Consider the following 12,295-nt stretch of genomic DNA (forward strand, 5'->3'; position numbering starts at 1 on the left):
GCGGCAGGCGGTCGGGGCTCTCCGGGCTCTCCCTCGCGCGGAGCTCCTGTCCCCGCGGCCACGGCCTGCCGCCCTACCCCGCGCCAGGGGTCGGGGCGCGATATTTGGGCGGAGGTCACCGCACTATGGAGAGGGTTCCAGCGGCGTGCCTAGCCTGCCGCGGTGCGATGCCCGGCTGTAATCCACGTGTAACCCGACGCTGCCCTTTTCTCCCCGGTTCAGCCTTGCGGCCGAACAAGATTCCTGCCCGGTTTCTCGGCTGGGATGTTTCCAAGGGACCCGGTGTGAACTGGCTGGAAGCCTGGCTCTCTGCCCGATTCCCCCCTTTCTGACTCCTGGAATGAGTTTCCCCCTCTGCTGTTGAGTCATCAGATAGTAGGGAGGATGATTCTACTCTGGGTCCCCCAAATGTCAGCGAGAGCAGGCTGAGCCTCCACCAAGTGGGGGAGGGGGAAGGATAGCCTCTCAGGGCTGGGCCATGGGACCAAAGGTTGCGTGTGGTTTCTATCCCTTCGCCTTCTGATGGGTGACCTTTCTGCCTTACAGAGGTGGTTTGTGGAGCCCCTTCAATCTACCTTGATTTTGCCCGTCAGAAACTTGATGCTAAGATTGGAGTTGCAGCACAAAACTGTTACAAGGTATCGAAGGGTGCTTTCACAGGAGAGATCAGGTGAGCCCAAAGTGAAGATTTAAGCCAGCACTGCTTTGCAAAGTGAGTTTCTTCTGGACATGTGAGTCCATACCTTCATCTGCTTTCTCATCAGCCCAGCAATGATCAAAGATATTGGAGCTGCGTGGGTTATCCTGGGCCACTCAGAGCGGAGGCATGTTTTTGGAGAGTCTGATGAGGTGAGAGACTCTGGAGTGGAGAGGTGGTACCAAACAGATAATTCTGTGAAGGCTGGAGGATTGAGCAGATTATGGGAAAGGTACAGGAGGAGGTCTGACTGACACTTATCTTATTTCTCTTCCATCCTCAGTTGATTGGACAGAAGGTGGCTCATGCTCTTGCTGAGGGCCTTGGTGTCATCGCCTGCATTGGGGAGAAGCTGGATGAGAGAGAAGCTGGCATAACGGAGAAGGTGGTCTTTGAACAGACCAAAGCTATTGCTGGTAAGGGAAGAAAATTGACTTTTTTCTTTGGACAGCTGGGAAATGGCCATAATGGCCATAAAGTCTGTTCCTAGCCTTCCTTGAAGGCTTTCAGATACATTGCTAAAACATTAACAAACAGTGGTCGTGTTATTAGAAGGTCTGCATGTTTCAGAAAACTTTCCAGATCTACCCTTCCGAACATGAGGTATTGTATTCATGTATACTTTCTTCTCTTCCCTCAGATAACGTGAAGGACTGGAGTAAAGTCGTTCTTGCCTATGAGCCAGTTTGGGCTATTGGAACTGGCAAAACTGCTACTCCCCAACAGGTATTAGCAAGGGAAAGGTGGCTGATGAAATGACTGACCCCGCTCGAGAGTCTCCCTGAAGATGGAACAAGGCAGTTCCTTCTTTGGAAGGGAGTTGTAGGCAGGATGGTTCAGACCCCAGTTCTTATTTCTGTTTCATTGCAGGCTCAGGAAGTTCATGAGAAGCTGAGGGGCTGGCTCAAAAGCCATGTGTCTGATGCTGTTGCTCAGTCAACTAGGATTATCTATGGAGGTAAATGAGTCTGTAGTTTCTTTGAGGCTGAACTTAATTTTTTTTGCTTGCTGCTGTTGTACAGCATGCTCTGCTCTGCTGATGAGGACACATGAGACTAGCAGAGCATGAAGAACCACTTACTAGCTTCTTTAGGTAAATGGGAGATGGTCTCATGATTTACAGAATAAGAGGTGGCTAGTACCTTGCAGGTTTTATCTCCGTGTTATTGCCATTTCAGGTTTGCCACATCTGAACTCTTAATCCTGTTCCCTCTTCAGGTTCAGTCACTGGTGGCAACTGTAAGGAACTGGCCTCTCAGCATGATGTAGATGGCTTCCTTGTTGGTGGGGCTTCTCTCAAGCCGGAGTTTGTGGATATTATCAATGCAAAACATTAAAGCAGCCTGTGAGGAGCAGTCCCTTACGGTTAAGAGCAAGAAACTGAAGCAAGAAGGGACCTTTTGTTGCACGTGTCTTGGTACAGAGGCTTCTTCTGAGGCTTTCCCCCACCATCACAATCATTGTTCTAGCTGTGCTGCTAACTCCCACCACCTTGTCGGAGTCCCATTAGTGTGAGCCCATCTCAGCAGTCTCCTTTCTGAACGGGCAAAATCCTTGGCTGTCAAGCTGTTAGAGCTCACAGTCAACTTCGCCATTGCCTCTCTTTGCAGCCCTGCAGAGAGGGAGGGCCACTAGTACTGGGGGGAGGAGAAAAGGAACCACCATCTTCTGCATCCTTCAGCTCCATCTGCAAGGAGCCTGGCAGCTTAGACCCTTGTGAGACACCTTACCTCACCGATGTCCTGTATTGAACAATAAATGAAAAGGAAAAAAAGTGTGTCCTGTTTCTTATTCAGAAGCAATTAAGGGCAAGTTGTATACAAAGCTGGAGTACTTTGGGGGTAGCTAGCTGCAGAGAAAGCAGTATGTTTGGATGTTCTGCCTTAGTGGGGGTGAGTGGCTTGTTTTTTTTTTGGTTGCTACATTTTTATTTATTTTTTTCTTCTTATATCCCTCCATTTACTTGTTGCTCCAGCAAGCATTGCACAGGTGCAACATGTATCTTCTCATTGTAGTACTCACCTAGAACATATCCCAGAGAACCTTTGTTTACTGTTGCAGCTCCTCTTTAGTTCTGTGATAATTAACATACTGCAGAGCACTTCAGTAGCTGCAAGAGCACCTAGCTGTCCCACTAATGAGTGGATCTTCCTGTGACTGTCACCCTGGTGGTGGCTGCTAGCTAGGTGAGCCAGCACAAGTGTGAGCAATAGCTGCAGGCTGCTGTGAAGGAAGCTGGTGAAACTGCTGCTGTGAGGTAGTAATAATTCTAAATTAGTTGGTGAGGCTGCCTGGCCAGCGAGAATCCCATCAAGTAGGAAAGTTGGCCTGAGGAGGAAAGGAGGGTGTGCTGGTGGAGTTAGAGCATGTAGTGGCTAGGTGCCTGGAGAGAGATGTGCAGAAAAGATGTTTCAGAAGTTAAAATGGGGAGGAAAAAGATCCTAAGATCTGTGGCTTCTGCGAGCAAAGTGTTTGGGGCATGGCCTTAGTTTGGTCCTACACAGCACTGTCAGAGCAGCAGTGACTTGCAGAGATGGAGCTGTGCCTTGGACTGGATGGGCCCAGGCTGTAGCACTGCTGCCAGCTCTGTTGTCCAGCGCTGCCTGGAGAGCAGCTCTGCAAGAGACCGGGAGAGTGACCTACATAGGAAAAACAGATGGGAGATGTGCATCACGCTTGCTGTATTCAGGAGAACACAGAAGCGCAGAACCATTCATTCAGTGAGGAACAAAGCGGGCAATAATCTCCGCATCAGCAGGAACATTGTGGCTTTCTTCTTTTTGTCTGCTTTCTGGCAGGAAGGACCCATAGCTGCGCGGAGTGGGATCACTGCCAGCTCCTCACCCTCAATGAGAACTGCAGGGGGCCAGGAAGACCCTGCACTCCCAGCACAGGCACACATCACACACGCACATCAACGCGGACGGCCAACACACGCAGCTCTGCACAGCGCGCACTCACGCTGTGCCAGCGGCCTCACCCCACCTCCCTCGGGCCAGGCCTCGGCCATCGGAGACTCGAGGCGGCCGCCGGCACAACTCCGCCCTCGGTCCTACAGCTGTTCCGATACCGACTCGGCGCCAACCGGAACGCGGCCCGGAGCGTACGGGAACTGGGGAGGCCGGAACTGGCCGTCAGCGCGGCTGTGTGGGAGCGGCGCTGGGGCCCTCCCCGTTCCCATGGCAGCGGCGCGGCCTGGCGGGCACGGGGCGCAGTGAGGCCTGGCTGCCGTCGGAAGCGGGACGAGGAGATGGAGGGCGGGGGGCTGAGAGCGGAGGAGGAGTTCCTCGGCTATGAGGAGGGGGAGGATGACGAGGAAGAGAAGGCGCTGTCGGAAGAGGAGGAGGAGAAACAGGTGAGGAGGCGGGCGGGGGCAGCTGGCCTTGTACCCCCTCCCCCTTCGTCCGCCATTTCACCTCTGTTGGGCTGTCTCCCCCAGGTGCCGGCCGCGTGTCCCCTGACGGAGGAGATGCTGAAGGAGGGCCTCTCCCTCCTCTGCAAAATTGGCAACGGCCTGGCACACGCTTATGTGAAGTTTGAAGCCAAGTATAAGTGAGTGTACAATGCACATGCAGGAGAAGAGATCCTCTTCCTAACGTGTCTGTGTAGCCATCCAGTGGCTGCACCTAAGGCCACCAGTGACTGGACTGTGGGGCAGGAGTGTCACAGGGCACATTCTCCACCTGCCTTGCTTCCAGGCAAGGCTGGAACTGGGGACCGCCTCAACAGTAGCCAGACACGTGGATCTGTGGGGCACAATAGCGACCCCTGGGGTTGTGGGAGTTTATCAGGTGCTCTGGACTTTGATCTCCCAAGGGGACCTGAGCAGGATACCTTCACTACAAACAGTCCAAGAAACATCCATTAAGCATCTCTGCATATAACTGATTAACATACACACTTAAAAGTACAATGCCACAATTGCCATGGGAGTTTGGAGCCTCAGCCCAATCAGTACCCCCAAAGAACTCTAGATGTAGCAGGCCTCACAGGTAAGGCCAGTCTAGGTGACTACTGGCTTTTCCCTACTGGGAAAGTCATTACATGCAGCCTTGAGTTGCCCCTGCTGTCTAAAAGACACTCCTGCCCTCCCCTCCCCCCCAGGCTTGCCTTCTTTCTACTCTGCTTCTTCCTTCTCCTGACAGCTACAGTTCAATGGAAAGAAGTACTGTCTGTGCCAGAAGGAAGGTCCTCTCCTTGGCATTCAGCCTTGCTTACAGCATCTTTGGCCCATCCCTATTGCCTGCCTTTTTCCTCCTTCACACAAGGCTTTGTAGGGCAGCAGGGAGATGGGAGAGAAGGGGACCCTCCCTCCCCCAATAGTGAGAAGCAAACTGAAGGCTGGTAGCAGGGGAGGAAGTGAGAGGTGTTTTATTCACTTTTTCCCTTCCACAGGGACTTGACAGACATCAGCCTCCTTGAACGTTTCATTCACCTGCGGTATGTGGATTTGTCAGAGAACAAGCTGCAGGATTTGTCTCCACTGAGCAGCCTAACCCACCTGCTTTGGCTGAAGGTAGATGGGAATCTGCTTACCAGTGCCCACATGCAGGAGCTTCCCTACCTCCAGATCATCAGCTTTGCTCACAACCGCATTGAGAATATGGAGGGCATTACTCACCCCCATTTAGCCAGCCTCAGCCTTAAAGGTGGTACAGACTACTCTCTTCATTGCTGTGCACATAGAAAACTGTCTTTGAGTGGTATTAACTGTCATTATTTCTTCATCCTCTGGCACTCAGGAAATAAAATCCAGACAGCACTGGGTCTGAATCAAGCACTGTATAGCCTGCGTATACTGGAGCTGCGAGGAAACAAATTAGAGAGCACAGCAGGGCTTTACCTTCCCAAGCTCAAGAACCTCTATCTGGTAAGGGATCAGCCAGCTTGGGAAATGGGACTGAGATACTGCAGAGGTTGGCACCTTCAGTCAGTGGGAGTAGGGAAGACACTATCCCATTCCAGATGTCATAGTGTATACACTAACCTATTCAGTTCAATCTTCACAGCCTGAGAGGAACAGATTTCAGAGAGCTAAAGAGGCAAAAGTCTCTCCTTTGGGGTAGATCCTTCTATGATATCTGTTCAAATAGTGCAAAGGCAGTAGCAAGTGACCAGTAATTGTTCTGCAGAGAGCAGGGAGATTGGCAATGCTTGGTGTGTGGCATTCTCCCTTTGCAGGCACCTAAGGGAGAGTAGTGTTCTCTCCCTGGCAGTGTTAGGCAAGATCACACTCCAAGTCTCCCGGGAATGTGAAAATCAGTGGGGAAAGCAGTAGGTGTTCTGTGCATTACACACAGGAAAGTAATCATAGAACATGAATGGTTTGGATTGGAAGGGACCTTTAACATCTTTTTGTTCCAACTCCCCTACTATAGGCAGGGACATCTCCCACTAGACCAGGTTGCTCAAAGCCCTGTCCAGCCTGGCCTTGAACACTTCTAGGAAGGGGGCATCCACAACCTTCCTGGGCAACCTGTCCCAGCATTTCACCACCTTCACAGTAAGGAATTTCTTCCTAGTACCTAGTCTAAATCTACCATCTTCCATTTTAAAGCCATTTTCCCTCATCCCATCACTACCAACCCTTCTAAAAAGTCTCTCCCCAGTTTTCCTATAGATACTGGAAGCCTGCTATGAGGTCCCCCGGAACCTTTTCTTCTCCAGGCTCAAGAACTCCAACTCTCTCAGCCTGTCCTCATAGAGAAGGTGCTCCAGCCCTCTGATCATCTTTGTGGCCCTCCTCTGGGCCCACTTCTCAGTTAATAATAGTATGAAATAACTTTCTACCTATTCAGTCTGCACTTCCATGTGTACAGTTACCTATTTGAGGTCTCTATCTAACCCAATACCTATAGCCAGCAGCTCTTTCTCCTCTCTGATGGGCCTAATTGACTATGGGTATAGCAGCACAGAGATATGATTCACATCTTGGGCTGCCAAAAAAAATGGATTGAATATTTCAGTTGAAACTAAGAAGAAGCAATTTTCTTCTACTGTAAGCAGTTGCTTAGGGACCATTTACTGCTTGAGACACAAATGAAGAAAGTATGTTGGCTTACTCCCATGAATCATACAGTACTATTGCTTGCAAAGACTTGATAGTGATCTTGAGTCATTACCTCTGAAAAAGCAATTAAAGATGATAAAAGCTACAGGGTTTCTTTTCATCAGTACTCCCTGGCAGAAAGCACTGAGGAGATTGCTAGCTGAGGTTGTCTGCTATTTTCTGATGTAGAGCTGAAGTCTTAGGACTATTGGTGCTGGAAGAAGGGATGAAGTGGATAAGTCACTAGATACAATATCGAATTTCTAAGTAAAACAAGCCATATTAGCAGGTGACTGAGTTAAACAAAAGCAACACCTTTATTTAAAGTGAGAGACATAATTGAAGAATTCCTGAACCGTACATCCAAAGCAGGCAAGCTGTAAGACAAGATTATTAAAACTAGAACAACCGATTAATGTCTCAAAAATGTTGTGAGCTTGAATTTATTCCCCATGCTTACCTGCTTATCAAATCATTTTGGAGGGGGATCTCTCCCAGTATTACTTTGCTTTCTGTAGAAACATGTCGGTGTTACTTGAGCCATAGGTACATAAAGCTGATGTTGCAAGGACAGGGTTCAGTGCACCCATCAAATAGGAATTCAAAGGTCAGCTTAAAGTAACTGAATCAGATTTGGTTAATGTATGACATAGTTTCAGTATTCACAAAGTTGTGCCCACCAGCGGGAAAACCAGAGACTGATTGTGAACCATGTGGTGCTTCAATCAGCATCCATTTTAGGTTCACTGCTGTCCGAAGTGTAGGTCTGTGTTACTCCCTGTTCATTATGCAGTACTGCTGACAAAGGCTTGCTACAGCACGGGCAACATATTGCATTAGCTTTCACTAAGAAATGATGGCTTCATGTGTATGTGAGGAATTGTTATAGGAGGTGAGGTGATGATGTGATCATTAAAATAAAGATGTCATTTTGAGTGCTCTTTGAGTTCAGAAAAAAAGGAGGAACAATAATCTGTTAAAAAATCTGATCTGCATTGTCCTGTTAGCACTGGTGTGGCTGGAGCCTTTAAAACTGTTCACGCTGGTGTAATGGAGCAAGTGGGAGTGATAGTAAGTTGCTACTCATTCCACAGACTAGTGATCTGATTCCGACATCAGGTCCTGATTTCCTTGAAGTGAGGTTTACAAATCCATCCTGGCTTTTTAAATTGTTTACAGGACCTTCACTAAATCTCAGACTTTCCTCTTTTTCTCAGTGTTACCCTCTTGACCTGGTTGCTTCAGAGTCTCCTTTGCCCAGTTTCCAATGAAGTCTTCATTTTCTACAAAATATTCTTTTCATAAGTGACCCTGCCCTAAACTGCTCTCCTGTTCCGCCAGTTGAGACTGTTCCCCTTTTGTTAGATTTGGGCATTGACTACATCACTGCTTGAGTAACAAAAAAGGAACAGAGAGTGCAGTGGCACTGTTGTGGGTTAGCCTAGCAGGCAGCTAAGCACCACACAGCCTTTTGCTCACTCCTTTTCCCTAGTAGGATGGGGGAGAGAGTTGGGGGGAAAAAGTAAAACTTGTGGTTTTAGATAAAAATAGTTTATAGGACAGAATAGGTAATGAAAAAAAACCCAAAAACCCACAAAGAAAGTGTTGCATAATGCACTTGCTCATCACCCCCTGATCAATGCCCAGCGAGTTCCTGAGCAGCAGGAGCACACTCTGGCCAACTCCTCCAGTCTTACAGTTCAGTGTGATGCCAAATGGTGTTGGATATCCCTTTAGCCAGTTTGGCACTGTCCTGGGTCTGTCTCCTTACAGCTCCTTGTGCCCCCCAGGGTCCTCGCTGGTAGGACGCTGTGAGAAGCTGAGATATCTCTGCGCAGAGCTGCTCAGCAACAATAAAAACATTGGAGTGTTATCAACATTATTCTCATCCTCAATTCAAAACATGACACGGTGACAGCTACTACAGAGAACATTAGTTCTATGTCAGTTGAAACCAGGATAGGAGCCTCTCTCCCTGTGTCCTGTTCGTGTATCTGCATCCTTAGAAACTACAATCCTAAGCCACAATCAGTACTGAAGTCCTGCTTATCTCTGGGTTGAAAGATGTGGTGGGGATAACGTAATTGCCAGGGATTTTGCAAACTTGGCTGCACAAGGCCATGAGCAATCAGATCCAGCTTTGGTGCTAGCACTGCTGTTAATCCAGGGATGGACAGGAGGCTTTGAGTGGAGTTTTCTAGTCAAAATTGTGCTGTGAAACTATTACTGAATTTAAGAACTTCGCGTTTCCCCATCTCACAAACATTCACACCAAGGTGAATGAAATAGATAGGGAATTTTGAACTGGTAAGATATTCTTCCTGCCCTAAGTTTGTCGATTTTATTTATTTATTTATTTATTAAGAAAGTGTACTTATGGATAGCTAATAAATATTGTACTAAGAAGCTCTTAAACCAACTGACAACCCCCACTTCTCTGCAGCCTCTGTCAGGATCATGCAGCTTGCTTCTGGTCATAGAGGAGCAGAAGAGTAGACTTGTTGGTAGTAGATTTCTCCTATAAAAGAAGCAGCTAAACTGGAAGTTTGCTGGACTCTATGAGTGAGAGGAGCAGATAATTATCCTTTAAATACACGTTACTTGGGTCTTTGCTTTCTGTTCCACATTGTCACTCTTTGAGGCCTTAGGGGCTCAGATGAGGCACTGCTGTGGAAGGGGTGTTTTGCTGGAAGTACAGCAGGTGGCTCAGATGGCATGCTCTGGTAAATTTGAATCATGGCATGTCTGCATCCCTGCATAACTAGAGGCTGTGTTGGAATTACTCATCTGGAGTGATCATGTCCCAGTCACTAAGTGATGCTGCAGGGAGTTCTTTTTCAGCAGGCATTTGGTTCTTGAAAACTCAGAACTCTTTTAGTAAGGCCCTGAGCATCCTGCTTACAACCAGGCTAGCATTGTAGTTAGCGTGGTTGCAAGCAGAATGCTGCATGGAGACTTCCAAAAGTCCTTTCCCATCTAACTCTTTGTGAGTCTAACCAGCGTCCTGATCAGAGGTACAAGTGAGAGCTGCAGACATGTTCTCAAGGTATTCTGTCCTCTATCTCTAGAATTCTAGTGCAATTTCTGGTTTGGCTTCTGACCATACTATCTGTCACTGCCAGGTAGCCTCCCTACATTGTTATGTATGTATGATGTCTTGCTTCAGAAAAGGTTGCTTAGCATTGGTAGGAAGTCTGAAGAGTAGAAAGAGCTTGACAGAACAGAAATAACTGCTGTTCCCTTTGCCATGTGTGCCTTTTTTTCATTCATACTTCCTATGTCCCTGCTTAGGCCCAAAATGCCATTAGGAGACTCGAAGGCCTTGAGGCACTAGAGCAGTTGTCATCTCTGCACCTGCGTGACAATGAGCTTGAGACCCTGGATGGATTCTCTAGCAGCATGAAGTGCCTGCAGTACCTTAATCTACGGTGGGTCCTCCCTGCTTGTGTCAGGACTAGACACCAGCTCATCAGGCCGTACTCCCATTTACATCTTTAGGATTTTCTGTTTTCTCTAGAAGCTGAAGACCTGATGGGAACGGGTTGGATTAATCTTTACAGTTTTTAACTGGTGTTCAGGGCTCGGTTTTCTACCAGTTTCCCACCCAGGACTTTTCCAAGCTTCTCGGAAAAGATCTGCCTCTCCAGTTGCTCTCAGACTCCACACTATACTTTTTATATCTTGCAGTAACTCTTTTTCCAACCCCCTCCGCCTATTCTCTGTGTCCTGGCCATGGCCACCAGTGTCCTTTTCTTTCAAGCACTTGCTGTTCAGGGGGTGGCATTGTCAGACTGTTCAACACACTGTTTGAACACAAAGAAATGCTTATTGTTAGGACTTATATGGATCTCTTTCTCCTGCACACTGTGCTGGTTTTTCTTTAGGAACAATGGGATCAGTAGCTTGCAGGAAGTGGCAAAATTGCAGGTGCTCCCCATGCTGCAGGCCCTGGTGCTGATGGACAATCCATGCTCTGATGAAACAAACTACCAGCAGGAGGTCCTGGTCCAGTTGCCACACCTGAAGCGCCTCGACAAGGAACCAGTTGAGCAAAATTAGCATGCAGAGGCAAATGAAATCTGTTAGAAAAGGCAGGAAGAGGAAAAGGTATGAACAAGAATGTGAAAGACATAAGATCAGATGTGCTGGTAAGCCCCTCCTCCTGTGAACTGCATGATGAAACGGCTGAGGGAGGTCAGTCCCAAGGGCAGAGCAACATGCAACTGAAAACAGGCTTCACAGCCTGATTGCCATCCCTGGCCCCAGCAGCACAAGTGAGAGATGAAAGAGGAAAAGAAGTCAGGCACGGAGTCATTTAACTTCTCCCTCTTTCCCTCTTCAGGAAATTGAGGTATCTCTCCAGGGTGATGTGACTGAATGACCTCTGGTTTAAATCCCTGTTCCCTGTGAAGATTTGGGGATGCATCTTCCCATGTGCAAAGCAAGAGTCATAGGTATGAGGTTCACCTCATTTTGCCCGAAGAAGAGAGGAGTGTCCTGGATGCTGCCTTCAGTTACTGCAGTGTTTTTACAGTCTCTGCACGTACATACTCAAAGTAGTCCCAAGAGGAAAGAGGGGGGTTACAAATTGCATGGTTTGATTTATGGCTTAAAGAAATTCTACATGATTTTCTTATTTGGATAAAAATATTTAATGAACCTGGAGTGTCTGGAATTGTTTATCCTGCCCACCCACTCCTATTCCCTAGCTCTCTCGCCCTCATCTGTCCGTGTCTGTCCCCTGTCTGTGTGTGTCTCTCTCTCTTTCTCTCCATCCCCTACGTGCTGTTTGCAAAGCTTTGCTAAATCCTGACTCATCGCAGCTTTGGGTCACATGCTGCTGTCCCGGCCCTATCAGGGGCGTCTCCATCCTGCTGCTGCCGCCGCCGTTGTTGGCTTAGAGGACACATCATCTCCCCTTGAGGTCCTGCATCCCTCCTCAGCTCCGTCCTCTCTCCTCTCTACCAGCACTTTCTCAGTCTCTCGTTCACCCCTGCTCTAGGAAGGTAAGTGTCTCCCCGTGGCCAGCCCTCCCCTCACTGCATGCGTGCCTCTGCTCCCCACTCCGTGCCCTCCAAACCCTACACGCACTTGTGTCCCTGTAGAAAAGGACCGTTGTGAGCGGCATTAGCAATTAAACTCCCCTCACTTCCTCCACCTGCTCCTCCCACCCCTTTCTCCTCACCCCCACCCTTCTCACTTTTCTTTCACATTTTAATTTCAGATACTCCCTCCTTCCCAATCCCCGGCAAGGATCATTTCAGATATGAGTCTGGGGAATTTCAAAAGGGGGGGGCAACCGACAAGCATAGGTGCTGCTGCCAAGGGCACTGCGGGGAGACGTTGAGATGGAGCTTTACCTGGGGGAGGGGGCTGGCAGTGGTGTGAAGTAAAGCTCACTGGATTTCGCTGGGGAAAGGACCCAACCTCGGAGCAGACCTCTCCCAAACTACCGAGGTGTCGACGCAAATACGAGAGCGAAGCCCAGTCCGAGGGAGAAGGAGGGAGGAGGAGGGATGTTTTCTTATCACCGCCCCACACGGCACAGG

At 48.6% G+C, this 12,295-nt stretch overlaps 2 protein-coding genes across 3 annotated transcripts; both read left to right on the forward strand.

Annotated features, from left to right (window-relative positions):
• The first annotated feature begins 523 nt into the window (after window positions 1-523).
• Window positions 524-2,474, forward strand: TPI1 (triosephosphate isomerase 1). The gene is made up of 6 exons (XM_010717832.3): window positions 524-670; window positions 765-849; window positions 981-1,113; window positions 1,338-1,423; window positions 1,568-1,655; window positions 1,916-2,474. The coding sequence occupies exons 2-6, from the start codon at window positions 772-774 to the stop codon at window positions 2,032-2,034; spliced, it is 504 nt and encodes a 167-aa protein (XP_010716134.2). The 5' UTR covers window positions 524-670; window positions 765-771; the 3' UTR covers window positions 2,035-2,474.
• A 1,064-nt stretch (window positions 2,475-3,538) lies between these two features.
• On the forward strand, window positions 3,539-11,413 carry LRRC23 (leucine rich repeat containing 23). Of its 2 annotated transcripts, XM_010717841.3 has the most exons (7): window positions 3,542-4,052; window positions 4,137-4,249; window positions 5,093-5,346; window positions 5,440-5,567; window positions 10,038-10,174; window positions 10,631-10,853; window positions 11,089-11,410. In XM_010717841.3, exons 1-6 carry the CDS (start codon window positions 3,948-3,950, stop codon window positions 10,803-10,805), a joined length of 912 nt encoding a protein of 303 aa, XP_010716143.1. In that variant the 5' UTR covers window positions 3,542-3,947; the 3' UTR covers window positions 10,806-10,853; window positions 11,089-11,410. The 2 variants fall into 2 exon arrangements, with proteins under 2 accessions (XP_031411593.1, XP_010716143.1); XM_031555733.1 differs by having other exon boundaries at window positions 3,539-4,052; window positions 10,631-11,413.
• Window positions 11,414-12,295: the final 882 nt, after the last annotated feature.

This window comes from Meleagris gallopavo, chromosome 1 (assembly GCF_000146605.3).
Source record: "Meleagris gallopavo isolate NT-WF06-2002-E0010 breed Aviagen turkey brand Nicholas breeding stock chromosome 1, Turkey_5.1, whole genome shotgun sequence".
Lineage (NCBI taxonomy): Eukaryota > Metazoa > Chordata > Aves > Galliformes > Phasianidae > Meleagris > Meleagris gallopavo.